General features: G+C 28.8%; 2 protein-coding genes across 3 annotated transcripts in view; one reads left to right on the forward strand and one right to left on the reverse strand.

The window, feature by feature from the left end:
- The window catches only part of LOC107457179 (CD109 antigen), a 67,049-nt gene extending 64,147 nt beyond the window's left edge, over nucleotides 1-2,902 (forward strand). For both annotated transcript variants that reach the window (XM_016075277.5, XM_016075279.5), the window contains exon 35: nucleotides 1,287-2,902. In XM_016075277.5, coding sequence (XP_015930763.3) covers nucleotides 1,287-1,477 — 191 coding nt within the window. In that variant the 3' untranslated portion in view covers nucleotides 1,478-2,902. The remainder of the gene's footprint in view (nucleotides 1-1,286) is intronic.
- Nucleotides 2,903-5,322: 2,420 nt separating this feature from the next.
- The window catches only part of Abcd3 (ATP binding cassette subfamily D member Pmp70), a 31,537-nt gene continuing 21,215 nt past the window's right edge, over nucleotides 5,323-15,644 (reverse strand). The window contains exons 16-26 of the mRNA XM_016075282.3: nucleotides 14,939-15,128; nucleotides 14,206-14,287; nucleotides 13,479-13,542; nucleotides 12,350-12,427; nucleotides 10,983-11,048; nucleotides 9,694-9,807; nucleotides 9,372-9,422; nucleotides 9,245-9,289; nucleotides 8,309-8,413; nucleotides 8,097-8,153; nucleotides 5,323-6,955 (exon numbers count right to left, since the gene is read on the reverse strand). Coding sequence (XP_015930768.1) covers nucleotides 6,878-6,955; nucleotides 8,097-8,153; nucleotides 8,309-8,413; nucleotides 9,245-9,289; nucleotides 9,372-9,422; nucleotides 9,694-9,807; nucleotides 10,983-11,048; nucleotides 12,350-12,427; nucleotides 13,479-13,542; nucleotides 14,206-14,287; nucleotides 14,939-15,128 — 930 coding nt within the window. The 3' untranslated portion in view covers nucleotides 5,323-6,877. The remainder of the gene's footprint in view (nucleotides 6,956-8,096; nucleotides 8,154-8,308; nucleotides 8,414-9,244; nucleotides 9,290-9,371; nucleotides 9,423-9,693; nucleotides 9,808-10,982; nucleotides 11,049-12,349; nucleotides 12,428-13,478; nucleotides 13,543-14,205; nucleotides 14,288-14,938; nucleotides 15,129-15,644) is intronic.

Genomic DNA, 15,644 nt, shown 5'->3' on the forward strand with positions numbered 1-15,644 from the left:
TTGCAATGCTTTGTTGATAACAATAATAGTATAGTGAAACTTCTAGGAAAGACCACTTCTATGTAGAGACTACTTCCATTTACGGCTACCTTTGGGAGGCACAGAATTTTTTCCATTAACTTTGTGTTGAGGAAAACCTTTAGGAGAGACCATTGAAACCTCTCCAAGCAACCGACTAAACATCTGCACCAAATGTGGAAAAGGTCAAATGAGGAAACACGAAAAATATTAAAACAAAAAATTTAACAAAACAAATGAGTTTATTGAAATGTGTTCAAACTATTTGTGTGAGGCTCTTATTTAAAGCTCTTTTTGACGATACACCCTCATGTTGCAAAGAGTGCACTAAAGACAATGCTATCAATGATTTACTTTTAGAATTTAAAGTTAAACCAGAAAAACAAAAAGTTATTATGATAAAACAGGCATCTCAAACAAACTTCATCTTTTAAAGCTAACTAATTTTTTTTGTTATAAAATATAAATGCAAAATTAAGCAAAAAATATTATTGTTTATATAAAATAACTTTATCATTCATAATTGGTACAGTTGTTTTTACACATAATTATATCAGTTGGGATCATTTTTATAGACCTTAAATTTTATGCATTGATTTATCTTTTCACAATGTCAACAGAAGTAGCATATCCGCACCAAGAAAATGACACTGATTAAAATTGAAATCTTTTGGGAAAAATCATGTACCTTCAATCGATAACAATTTTGAAATCAATGGGGGGTTTTATCAACGACCAACCTCCATAAACAACCATTTTACACTGGAACGGAGAGTGGTCACTCCCGAGAGGTTTTATTGTATTGAAGTATTAGTCAATGTAATTTTTCATAAAGCATTAACTTAATCTCTAAAGCAATCCAAAATTGATAAATTTGTTGGTTGTTAGCTCTATTGCTTATAATATAAATTTTTTCTGAAAACAATGAATATTTAAGTGCATTTTTCTGTGTTTTAAGTATTAACCTTTAAAGTTGTTTTAAACCAGTAATACTGATCTGTTTCAGATATACATTTCTATGTTTAATACAAAAGTTTAATGTATGAAAAGTTTAATATATAGCACAAAATTTTATACAATGCAAAGCCTCATGATTCAAAGTTTGTTCTGAATGAAAAAGATATTCTACCACTTTAAAAAGAATAATTAACCTAAAATTCTATGTCAGCTAAATTCTGTGTTTAAAAAATCCAAACTTAAATGGCAGCTCATTATACACAATATATTTAGTATTACAAATTTTTACATTTCATTCATTATTATTTCAGCCAAAAGTGCCAGAATGTTTTATGAACCAAAGTCTGTTACACTGTGCGAAGTCTGCGAGGGTGAAGATTGTGGCAGTAAATGCAACGAGCTTACAGATGGTGTAAATGCATCTTCAACACCCATATACAACTTATTCCTGATTGCATTGGCAGCTATGTTTACCTTTCAAATTGCAAGAGCTAATTATTGAGGAGGTGATTAAATTGTTGACTTGAGCCATACAGCTGCAATAATGGCAAAGCTTTTTTTAGCTAGAGTGGGATGTGTGTATGATCTGATATGGTGATATTTTTTGTATAGTTACATAACGACAGTGCCTACCGAGGAACTAATAACTTCGGATTTTATGAAAGTTTAGCTATCGTCAAACTATTGATAGAACTATGAAAAAGCTCAGTGCTTGGTCATTAACTTGTGGATTGTCATCACTACTGTTTTTATCGAGTTTTCTTTAGAGTTCATAATACCTAATGCTAACATTCCATACTTTGTGTTAGATCTTGGAATATTTCATGTGTGTTGTCTGATTTTCTTTTGCAATTAAGATAATTTATTCATATTTTTTTAAAAATAACTATTGCATTCATCAGCATTTGTTTTTGTTATAAACCTTGAGTTATTACTCTGGTGCATTTTGATCTTAAATATTTTTATAATTTAAATCTTTTTATTATTTAAAGTTAAAAGGTAAATAATCATTTGTTGATCGGCTTTCTCTAGTCATCCGTGCATATTTTGACACCAGACAAATAAATCAAGGTTTAGTTTTTCTTAGATATTTTGTGAAATTTAATTTCAAAATAGGCAGTTTTATTAAGTATTCTACATCTGGAATTCAGCCAAATTTTTTAAAATATAGATGCAATTAAAAATTTATGTTAAATCTGATTTTAAATCAACATAATATATTTTTCTAGAAAAATTGTTAATTTATGCCAATGAACTTCAATCATAGAAAGTTTTAATCCTAAAAACTGAAATTTTAAATTGTTGTATTGTACTGGAATTTTTAAAAATTACATTCTTGTACATAGCTTATGTGCAATCTCCCAATTTTTGTACTTTATTATTCTTGGGAATTTTAAGCAAAAGCCTGTACAATGTCCTTTCTTTTTTAAGCATTAAATGTATGACTTTTATAAGAAGACATTGAATATATTTTAGCTTGTCATTTTCTTTTAATAGTCAAGGTTTTCTTATTCTAAAAATAATACTAATTGTTGCAAACAGAATACAGTATGCTGCAAACAAAACCAATGTTATTGAAAACATAACTTTTAAATATCAATAAACAGTTTGTGGGACTATTTGGCAGCTTTATTTGTAGAGACAAATTTCACTTATTTTCCATTTTAGTGTAGATGAATGTGCAAATGATTAAGATGAGCTATATCATTGTCATCTTCAACTGTGATAAACTAAAAACCCTTATTTTCATACTCAAATATCAAACTGTTTCAATATAAATTTAAAATTTTAGCCAAAGAAATCTGGTTTTAAAATTATAAAATTGTTTATGTTTTGACATTAAAGTTCATTTAAGCTGTATTTTTGCTGTTTCATATGCCTTTAAATATTTCAAAAAGTGATTTGTAATAAAATTTTTATTAAAACAGTTTTTATTTTTTTTCTTCTTTTTATCAACATCAGTTTGAATGATAATGTAAAAGATTTTTAGAAGTAAATGGGGTCAAATGAATAAGTGAAAAGTGAGTGACTCAGCATTTTTTATTCTACATGGTGGGTGGCGTTTTTAAAAAGTGCTTATTTTCGATTTTCATTATTTAAAAGCCCTTAAAGGTGCTTTTTTCATTGGGTGTTTTTAAAAAGTGCTTAATTTTCCCTTTTAAAAAAAAAAGAATTTTTTTTTTGTTACCATGTTGATTTTCGCCACGTATTATGCAAAAGCGTGATTTTCACATTGTTCTATTTAACGTTTTCACAGTCCATTTTGATGTACCGTCGGTCCATAGCGTATGAAAGCGCCTATCATTTTGCATGTTTTATGAAATGCTTGAGAGTCCATATGTGCGTCTATTGAGCTGGGTTCAGTGAGATTATTGCCTTCTCATGTGCAACTCTGCTGCATTTTGCAAGATATTCTCAATTTCAGACATTTTCCAACCTCTTATATCAAACCGAAAAATCTCTTGATCATTTTATGAGGGCTAATATAATCAAGAAAAAGAGTAACTAGTTATTTCAGAAACTAGTTATTTTCTCATGATCATATAAAGTCTTTGAAAATTATTTTGCTAATGTATGTAGTGCTTAAAAATATTTTTTGAGTGCTTAAAAAGTACTTATTTTTTGTTGAAAGATGTGGCTACGCACCGCAGCCTGTTCTAAATGAAAGAAAAATGGCTTCGCTTCAATGAGTCACGATAATCTAAGCGTACTTAGTTGAATTTATAGCTAAATTATTTTAAAAAGATGAAACATATTCACCAGTCTTAAATATTTGATCACCAATGGTGAGCTCCCTTGATGGCAATTTCTTATCACTAAGGAAATTTTGAATTGCAAGAAAAACAATGTAATCGCTTTATGCCAGGTGCAAACTAAATGGTGCATTGCATCAAAACTTGCCAACCTAGCTCCCGGAGTTTCTGGAAAGTCATTAGAGACTTGTGTGGCCTAGTGTTTTCTTGATGGAGAACCTCGTTGACCAATTGTGGCCGTTATTGATCACCAACTTCAAATGGTTGAGTTGTTGACAGTAGAGATTCAAACTTATAAATTATTTCTCTCCAGTCCCACCTAATGCACAAAATCTTCCTGGTCATTATCCTGGTTTGGACACAGTTTGAACTGCTTCACTGCACTTTGACCATGATCATTTCACACTATCTTGTCGTATATGACCCATTTCTCATCCCCAGTCTCCGTTTATGAAATGGCTCGATTTCATTCAGTTTAGCCAAGAACGATGCTCACATACTGAATCAAATGTCCATTTTCCTAAATACGCATTTCACTGGCCTCTAAACTAAACTCAGTGGCTCGACAGTCCAAAGACAGGGTGCGTAGCGTTTGTAAAAAGTACTTAAAGGTGCTTTTTTGGGGATTTCGTTTTTAAAAGCTTTTAAAGGTGCTTTTTTCAGCTGGCGTTTTTAAAAAGTGCTTTTTTTCACGAATAAATTTTTTTTCCTTCAGTGATATCTGGTAGATCCCATTAATTTTACGAAAAATGGGGTGTTTGCTACGCAATCATTCACGCGGACTTCATGTCCGCGTGAATGATTGCGTGTCATACCCACGTTATGACTTGCGCATGCGCGCACGCTTAAAACCGAAACCTGAGTGCTCCAATTCGGATAGAGAATAACAGATCCTTATGAAATGTTTTTCTTTTTAATTTTATTCTTGTTTATTTTATTTTTTACTTCTAACACTTTTTTTGACGTAGGGGGTAAGGGTACTTTTGTTCTGAATTCAGGGTCAAGTTGAATTCACTCGGTGATGTGGGAAAGTACTGATTGTTTCGATTTACGCCCGTTTCTTTTTGGGTTTTTTTTAACGCTAAAACTGTTTATAAAAAGTTTTTGTTTTTCAATAATATCATTGATTGAATATGAATCTTTTGAGTGCTTGAAAATTTTTGTAAAGTGCTTGAAAAGTTTTTAAAAAGTGCTTATTTTTGATTCAAAGATTTGGCTACGTGCCCTGCAAAGAGGGTCAAGGCCTACTGTGCCCATTTAAGTTTTCTTGGGCTCTGTGGTGCAGAAGCACGTGTTCCGGTTAGGTGGTTAGCCGAAGGCGAAACCCCCAGTGTTTAGTTCCCAAGCATGCTTGATACTCTTTTCTCGACCCACTGAAGGAATGAAAGACTGAGTCAACCCTGCCCGAGGATTGAATCCAGGACCTGTGGCATGGGAGCATGAAGAGCTACCACTCAACCACCAGGAGTCATTTTCACTGGCCTCTTACATAAAAAACAAGGCTGCAACCTTGACTGCAAGTTATTTATAACATGACTTAAAAAAACGTGTAATTTTATAAATGAATGTTCCATTACAAAGAAAACTACACATATGTAAAAAATATATTTTATTTGAAGCATAACTGTAGTATAAAATGTGCCAATTTCCAATAAATAAATTGTCGAACAGAAGATAACCGGTATACACAATAGATTAAAACAAAGAAATAGAATAGAAACTATGAAAAATTAACAGATAGGTAAATAAACAATAGCAATAACACATTGTGCTTATACATAAGGTAATTCGAAATTCTGATGTATGATAAGCAATTTTAAGTCTTATTTTAAATATGCTTATATTTATTTATAAGGCTAGAATTTGGTGATAGTCAAACCACTGAAGTTAGATAACTTAATAAAATTTGTCAAAAAAATAACAAAACGCTATCCAGACTTGTAACAGAACATGCTATTATTACACCCAGCTATTGAAATTTTGTTGTAATCATTTTAATCCATTAACTATTATAAAATCAAATTTAGAATCTTGGAAAAGCTGTAAAACACATAGAACTATAACGAAGATTCATAAAAAGTTTCATAAACACAGCCCTTCACATGTATTTTTTGAATCCTTGACAAAAAGTATGCACATTACAGATAGCAAATTAATATTGAAGTCAGAAAAAACATAAATGAATAACTAAAGAAGACAGGATTGACCACATCAAAACCAGCTTGATTGCCTGATAAACCTTTGATATATTTCTGTTTCCTGTGGTTAATTAATCACTGATGTTTTCATCTTCTTCTGAAGTGATTTGCTAGATTTTGATAGCATTTATGTTTTTCTCATAAATATTAATTTGTGACCTCTAATGTGTGTATTATGACTTCCTTTACTAGAAATCTTGGAAAGTATATACTTCAGAATACACTATACATTGAAATACATGCAATCTATTGAAATAGAAACACTCAAAACTTTATGTTGGTAATATAGTAGAAACCCAATTATCTGATGCTTGATTATACAACACTTCAGTTAACTGACACCTCTACCGCCTGGTATTAAACACAATCCAACGCATGTTTTGTTTATTATTACAGATGCTGCTGCTCAGTAACTGCAGTGGTGACCAAACCAAAATTTGGTTGTAAGAAAACTGCAATCAAACAGAAAGCAAAAAGGAGAGGATATTTTTCTTCATGATATTGTATTGTTCTTTTGCTAGAACAATACACAAATGAGAATTTTTTTTTATTTCAGTCCCTAATTGGAGGAATTTCATTCATAATTTGGTTATAAACTTAAAAAGGTCCTCTAATCATCCAAGGATTTCGATTTTCTGACATATCCCTGGTCCCGAGGGCGTCTGATAATTGGATTCTACTGAATAAAACATTGGAATATCATTTGATTAAGGTTAACTTTAAAAATTTTTTTCAAAACTCTGTAAATTTTTTTTACAAATTATGCTATAAATATTATTTAAAAAAAATCAATGTGGCAAAAATCGTTATCTATCATACTCTATAGCAGTTACTGAATGTTTGAAAGACAAGGAATTGAAATATCAATCAATATGTATACAATTGTAGCTACTGAAAGAGTATTAAAATAAGGCCACAACCAATATAAATATCTTTTCAGACCTAGTTCAATCATGATCCTTTCACTTCAGTTGTTTCGTCGATGGGTTTAAATTCGTATGCACCACGGCCATCCATGTACAGTACATACTGAAAATAAATAAATAATTTTAAATTTATTCGTAATTGTTACAAAAAAATAGATATTTAAAAATATAACATCAAAATCTTCAACTAACAACAAGGCACAAATTACAAGAAAATGCTTAAAATTGCAGTAGACTCAAATCCAATTAAAGCTGCTTTGAAATTTTGATTAGAAAAATAAGGAAAAGATAACTTTAGTTCATTAGTTTGGAATAAATGTGAATTTTAACATAACATTTATATTACATTTTTCACTTTTCTTTAAGATTATTGATTCAGTCAAACATATAATATTTAAATATATACAACTTGAGAAGCTGAAGTACGTAATTTAAAAGTCTAGGCAAAATTAATGGTTTTAACATTAAGTATTGCTCCAGTACTCAAATCTTGAAAAATGGCGTTTTCCAATGTTTTGAAGATAACTCTTTTCCCGGGACACCAACTTTTACCCACAAGGTGATTTCTTTTTAAAGTTTACATCTTTAAAAACCTCTGGCAATTCAAAAATAATACGCAGACAAATGAAAAGTAGTAGGAAGAAAGAAAACAATGTTAGAAAAGAAATTTATCTAAATTTCTTCTTCTTTTTTTTAAAAAGATAAATTTAAATTAGAGCCTTAATCAAAAATTAGTAAAATAAGAACATGGTTAGTTTTATTTTCATTTATTAAGAAAATTCTAAGGTACACAAAAAAATTATCTTTCTTTATTTCAAGTGTTATTGCAATTGTTTCCTTTCTTCTTTCTTACCTACCACATCACTCTCTATGGTATAGTTATAATAATAAACTACAATTTTTCTTTCACTTAAGTTGAAAGGATCGATGTTAACTCTTAACTACTTTAACTTTTTGTTTCATAACTGAGAGTTGTTAGATATAGCTCTGGATGATTAAATATTGCAATAAGTACTAACATTCGACTGTTTGTAGTTGTATCACTCAAACAAGTGTTTTACTTAGTTGAGGTTGATGCTTTTCTTAATCTTATAATGGTCTTCTTAAAGCTGTTTAAGTTTTTTAATGTAGGATTGCAAATTTAACATAACTTTAACGGCAGGAACTTATTTGTACACCCAATATAATTTCAGAAAATAAAAAAAATTACTACATACAGATGACTGATAAACAAATAGGTTTACCTCATGGTGCTTCCATAATGATTTTCTGTGTGATACAGTAAACAAAGTTATACCAATCTATAAAAGTGAATAACATTTTATTATAAAAGGAGTGAAATATTAACAAAAAAACAAAACAAAGTAAGCAGAAAGAGATGACTTTAAAGTAGAAGTTTCACTGTACACACTAACTTTTATTGTAGTAATTATTACTAATAAGTATGCTTCCTTACCTCACGACATTTAGCATACATATTTTGTTCTACATCTACACTAACGGCACTTGTGCATTCATCAAGAATAGCAAATTGAGGGCAGTGATAAAATAAACGCGCCATCTGAAAAACACAAAATATGAAACTTTCAAATTAATTGCTGGAATTTCATTTTAATTAAAAACAAATGCAATTAGGAGGAATAACTGTAGTCATATTCTACATTGACTCAGTAGGTTCTCTAAATTCTATATTAACGGTTTGCAGATTTTAAATCTTTTAATTGTTTATAATTTTATGATACAAATTTTCTTAAACTCATATCAAAGTAAATATAAAATATAAAAAAGCAGCGAATACTATTTAAAGATAAAAACCAAAGATAGTATTATATATATAATTTAAAATTCTTTTTTTTAAAAACAAGTTTCGAGATGTTTTAAAAGCAAATGTAATGTTCTTTCCAGCCAACTTAATTCTTTGAATCTTGGAATTATCCAATCATTTAAAGAATGTTATTTAAAGAAACGAAACAATAGGTTTGGTAGTAATTTCTTTTTCTTAATTTTGGCGACCACAAGATGCTGCTTCTAAAAGTAAAAATTAATATTTTGGAAGTTCTGAATGTGATTTCTACATCATTGGACAGTTTTGACCAAAACGCATTACAAATGAGTTAAATAAGGCTTCTCTGAATTAATTTCTTATCGGCACTTAAAGGGAACATTGGGGTTCCACTGGATTACTTTTTTTAAAAAAATTTATAGAGATTGAATTTTTTTTTTGTAAGAGATGCAGTAAATACTAAAACACATTAAGTTTTACGTTAAACATTTTTGTTTTAAAAATGACAGTAGCTTTTTAAAACTCAAAAAAAAAGTACAAGGACAAAAAAAAAAAAATCAAGTACAAAAAGAAAAAAAAGTGAGGAAAAAAAAGATATAAAATACTTACAGCAATTCTTTGTTTTTCTCCACCACTAAGCAAATCCATCCAATCCTAGAAAAAAATAAATTACTATATTAGAAAGCTAAACATATAAAATAAAAGAAGGCAATACAATTTAAAAATAAAATCTTACTTTTATGGATTCCCAACCACCTTCTCGATCGAGGATGTATGTTAATTGAACCTGACAAGAAGAAATAATCTTAATGAAAATTGTATTAAAAGGTAATTTTATTAAAAAGTAATTTTAAAAATGCTATCAATTAACAATTAGTTTAATAGACAAATTGAAAAAGAAATCTGTAACTGTAATAATCTGTAATAAGAAGAAAGTTCTGCATTTTAATATTCCAATAAAAATTTTCATAATAATTGAAATACTTATATAACAATCGAAATACTTATTAGTTTATACAACAATATTTTAAATAAAAAATCATCTAAATTAACTTTACCCATTCTAATAAAGTTTTTAAGTCTTGGTCAGATTTTCTTTTGCGAATCATTTCCTCATGACTATCAGGATATATAATTTGATCTCTAAATGTGCCTAAAGTCATATATGGTCTCTGTAAAATATAAAAATTAATGATATAAATGTAGTTTGAATTAAAAGAGAACAAAGTTAAATGTTATAGATAATACTTCTAGTGTTCTAACTCCAGTAAAAACTGGAACATGTTATTTTTCCCATTTTACTTATTAATTAAGCACACTAGTTTGAATATCAAAAGAGTAAAATTTCAAGGTTTAAAAAAAATATTAAATCTTGAAAATTTCATAAAAATTTTTTTTTTTTTAAAACTCTAAACTTATACTAAGTTGATTTTTGTCCCAAAAAATAGCTGTTATTACCATGGAGTATAAGTTTTTATTCAGTATATGTCTACTAAATTGGACTGTCATAATTAAACCGATAAAAGTACAAGATCAAGTAGTTTTAAAATTCAATTTTGTTTTCTTTTAGTTTAATTTAGTAAAACTTTTTTGTTTCACTCTTTTTTTGTTTTAAAATTATAGGCAATTGAATGTCATTAAGATGTTCATTAGTAATGAAATAAATAATTAATGAATTTAAATTTTCTGAATGATTTGAAAAGAGTTTAGGACTGCATTTAAGATTAACAACAAACTACTTAATAATAAAAATAAGCTTATAGCCAAAATAAGCTTAATGCTACAAATGTGATTACAAAGACGCTGTGGAAATGTAGTAATGAGATCTAAAGACATTGAATAATTAATAAATTTAAATTTTCTGACACAGTTACAAAGAGCATTAGAGCTACATTCATGATTTTCAAGCACAGAAAAAGGTTTTTATTTATTTCATCCTTTTTATTTTATAACCGTCATTGAATTATTTTAATATATAATATTATATATATATAATATTGTATATATATATGGTCACATTGAAATCTTTCTCCACTTCATCAAAATAAAAATGACTTTTTTTAAGAAGTTCCCCACACAGATGTTCTCAAAACCATAAATAGATTTCACAGTTACGGTAATGTCATCAATAAAACTGAAAGTGAATCGTAGGTGAAAGATTTCTGAAAAATCTAATCAAAACATACAAGTTGGAAAAATTTCACTATACATTTATGCTTTTTTAAACCAAATACTAAAGTTTAAACACAATTTTATTAAGCACACAGTTCTAACCTAAGATTGTCTTACCATTTATAAATAATAAACAAGAAGAAATTATAATAAGTAAAAAGGAAAAAAAAAATACCTGCGGTATGTAGAACAGTTTGTTCTTGCTGGGTTTTGTCAATGTTCCTCCAAACAAAGGCCACAACTAAGAACAGAATAATAATTTGTTTCGTTTAATTTTTTTTTCAAAATTAAAATAATTTTGTTTAAATTAAAACTCAAATGGTAATAAAAAAGAGCAGTTTTCCTTATATGCGAAAAGATAATGTTGTATTAAGAATAAACAACTTTTAGGCATCAAAGTTTAAATTACTTAGTGCCAATTGTAATCAAAACAATAAAAATAATTTTTTTGTAAAATTTTCAGTGATAGCATTTAACCCTTAAGTTGCTAATATTTGAATTCAGTTCAAGGTAAAATTAGCAATCTTAACTTGATCACAAAGAAGCTTCATACAATGTGAATCATTTAAGGTATATAGCAGAGATGATACATTTTTGATTAATGGCAAAACAGTTAAAGAGCTAAGCCCTTTAATAATGGATGGATTTAGGATGGATTGAATTAGGGTAGTCACATTTAAAACACTTGCTTTGAATAAAAACATGTTTTTCTCAGAATAACAAAAAAATTTCTTACTTAAACAATGTCATCAAATTAAAAAATTGATGGAGAAATGGAAACAGGATAATCTTTTATATAATAATAAAGGTGTGTTAAAAGCACTTTTGTTATTATCTTTTACCAACAGATGGCACTAAACATTTACAAATTATAAAATCTTTTTACTTTTTCTTTTTTTTACTTTTTTACATGTATAGTACTAGCAATATAACTACTAAAACTGTAACTGTAAAAATTTCTCCAATATCTTGGTGGTTAAGCTTATCAAAGGATGTGGATGAATATGTACTTAGTTATTATTAAAAAATTACATACAGCTGTATGTTCAACTGAGGAAAAGGAGAGGACCTTTTCGGCATTTGGTTTCATACATAGGAATATAAGTAAATAATATTGCTATTGCTAAGACTACGAAACATGGCAACATTTGAAGTTCGAAATAAATAATTTATTTTTTAATTTTTTATTAGGTGGCTAAGCCTCCTGTTCGCTGCTGCTCACCAACCACAATGATTGTTTCCAATATTTGGTGTTTCTTGGCATGAAACAGTTTTTTCTATGAAAGTTGACATGATTCACTTGAAATAAATTAACTAAAAAAATCAGTTTGTTCAAACTTGTGGTCCTAGTACCCACCTCCAAACATTTTCTTACGATTCTATTAAGATCTATTAGTGAATATAAAATAATATTCCCTAGATTTAAAAGAAATTTTTTTTCAACCCTGCTATAAAATTAATTGATTAAAAATTCAACTACAAAGAAATACACATGGAAAACAACATAATAAATAAACCAATAAAAAAAATCGTGATACTCACCTCACCTAATACTCTAAACAATGAACTTTTACCACAGCCATTAGGTCCAAATACTAGAACATTCATTGAAGATTTAACCTAGATTAAAAAGTAAAAAGAGTCAATCATTTGTATATTTTATTCTAAATAAAATAAATTAATGCATCTTTAATTTAACCCTCAAGTATTCAATTACTGATTGCATACAAAAAATATTGCCTCTAGGTAGAGAGATATTTTTTCAATAACCATTTCCTGATTCAGATTTGGTACTAAAGGATTAATAGAGAGTCATTTTGATAAACAGTTAAAATAAAATATTAAATTAATCTTTTAGTGTTAAATAATTGATTACTTAACAAATTTTGTTTTTGTTTTAATGAGCAAAGACCAACAATAAATAAACATTGTATTATAACACTAATTCTCTAAAATTTTATAAAAACTGTCCCTTGAGTCAGATTTTGGAGCTAGAGTGCTAACAATAAATCATCTAAATGAACCATTTCACAAAATCGTAACTAAAGCCTCTACTGCTTTCTAATTGATTATTTGACAAAAAACGCACTAATTATAGTTTGTTCTCCAGGAGCTGGCACTTGGCTCCATCACCCTATATCCGACGATACTATTTCGCTATTTTTGGGAGAAGGATGTAAACAATCCTGAACAAGGTTGCTGTTTGGCGATTGTATGACAAAAATACTTATTTCACAATCTTTAAGTGCATTTTTTTACATTAAAAATTTCATACATTTTATGATATTTCTCCCTTTTGAGTGAATAGTTTGTCCTTTTTGAAAATTCAGCTACAATATATTTAATTAGCTAGGGTGATGAAAGGTATAATAGCAGATGATAAAGTGAAGTAAGTGACTGAAAAAGAATTCACTGTTTGCATTTGGCGCACATTAAGGGTTGTCTCAATTTCAAGCGTGGAGACGTTTCTCCTCTTACTTCCGCGCTGAAATGAACTCTTTGTCCAAGGAGTTGGAGCCAAGTGCCAACTGCTGGTGAACGAACTATACTTCCAATTTCATAAAATTCACCTGAAGTCTCAGATTTTTTGGTACTAGAGGGTTGACAGTAAGACATCTAGATTATTAAGTACACAACATGAAAATCTATCTACAAAAGAGTTAATACACACCTCAAATGAAAGCTCCTCGATTAAAACATCTCCATTTGGTGTAACTAAAGGCACACGATCAAACCTTAAAGAAGACAAAACCATTTTACAAAACAAATTATAATAGAAATCTCCATTCAAACATCTTAAATATTGTGTTTTTAACAAGTAAACTAAGATTATTCTTTTGCTACTGAACATTAAACCATCAAACAAGGATCATTTTTTTTTTAATAACGGCAGGCACTGAACTTTCGTTCTTCGCCTTAGAAGATGCCGGAAGTGTTGCTCATTTATCGTTACTCAGTGGGCACCTGTGAGCCAAAGTCACGGAGGTGAGCAACATTACCCACGCCACACTGCCACAAAAACACGTTCATAGGGTGGGTCACATTCATACATTCACGCATCAGAAGACAACAGAGAGAGAGAGAGAGAAACATCGATGCCCAGAGCAGGATTCGAACCGGCAGCCATTGGCCTCGCAGTCAGGCGCGCTAACCACTCGGCCACCTGGCCGGCGAAAAAAAACAAAACAAGGATCAATAAATATGGACAAGCTCTTTTCTCATTATTGACTACAAAATTACTTTATTAAAATAAAAAATACAAATAATTAAAAAGATATTTTAACTTCCACTTATCAACCGATGGTGAAATGTTTGATTATTTATGGAGTGGATGGTTTCATGGCATACAAAATGAGTGTTTAGATATGAGCAGTAAATAAAATTTAAAAGTGGCTCACTTGATTACGTTGTTTTTGTTAATAATTCTGCCTGATCCTGGTATAAGTCGAGGCTTTTTTACAGCTGTTTGAAGAGAGACATCTGAAATTCAAAAACAAAGTATAAAGTTATCCCAAGTCAATTATTTGATTAGTTCAAATAACTACTAAATTATTGTTAACTATTTAAGCGAATTATGCACAAATAAAGTAATGTCTTATTCATGCATAATAAGATTAACTCAGAACCAATTAATTGATTTTGTACAGCTATTTTAAGTCTCAAAATCGTTGTACAAGATAGCTTTAAAATAATTTCTTTTGTTTTGTTTCACAAGCAAAATCTTTGAATATTTATTTAAACCTCATATTAAACATTTCATATTATTCAAGTATTTGTACAATGCAATGTTTTACAATTTATTACAATTATTACAGTGTTGCAAAACAGGTGAAAATGCTATAGTGACAGAGAACACATTTTTATCCTCAAATAAGGTAGCTTTGATTAGGATGTTAGATACAATTTTTTAAAAAAAAAGTTTTAATCTTATTTCCTGGTTTTTAAAAATTTTAGCTTCCCGGCTAATAAAAATATGAATTATTGAAAACTTTTATTAAATTTAAAAGAAAATTTTAAATAAAAAAATACTATAAAATAATTTGTTTTAATGCACTGAAATTATACCTAATTTCCTCCAAAACTCAAAACGTAAAGTACTTTATTTCAGTAAAAAATTAGAAGAGAAATTACCAGCAGCTTTGGAATGTTCTGTTACCATTGTTCTAACATATGAACCTTGACTCAAATCTTTGAGAACAGTCACAAGTTGTGTAATACGAGCTGTGAACCCTGCTAGTCTAGTCAATTCACGTCCGGACAAAACTAAACGGCCAATAGCTTCAGCTAATTTAACCAGCATTCTGCCACTTCTGTAATATGACTAAAAAATATTTTTAATAATAATTTTTTTTAACAATAAACAGGAACAGACTTACTGCATATGAAATATATGCCACACAATAATTCATAATTTAATCATAAGTAGTAATTACTGCATTTACAAAATTTTAGGTATAACACTTACCAACTGGAATATAAATGATATTTTACTAACTAGCAATAATAAATCATCAAATGTATAGACAATATTGTTTAATACAAATAGAAGAATCATATATTAGGTTGGTGTGCATGAAATGTCAGATTTTTTAGTGAATATATAAAATTGCATATCTTTATGTGAAAAATTGCAAATCAAAATATGCTCCATTTGCTTCAATAGAATACACTTTTACCAACAAGACATGATTACATAAATGCCTGTCGTAAAAAAATTCTGATTTTTTGAATCAACAAACTCTAATATGAAATTTTTCAGGTTCTTAATTTTCATACATTCTAACTCTTAAAAACTGCTCTAAATTTTTAAAAATCTATATTAATATATTTTAAAAAT

This window comes from Parasteatoda tepidariorum, chromosome 4, assembly GCF_982258835.1.
Source record: "Parasteatoda tepidariorum strain Cologne lab strain chromosome 4, Ptep-v5.0, whole genome shotgun sequence".
NCBI classification, from domain to species: Eukaryota; Metazoa; Arthropoda; class Arachnida; order Araneae; family Theridiidae; genus Parasteatoda; species Parasteatoda tepidariorum.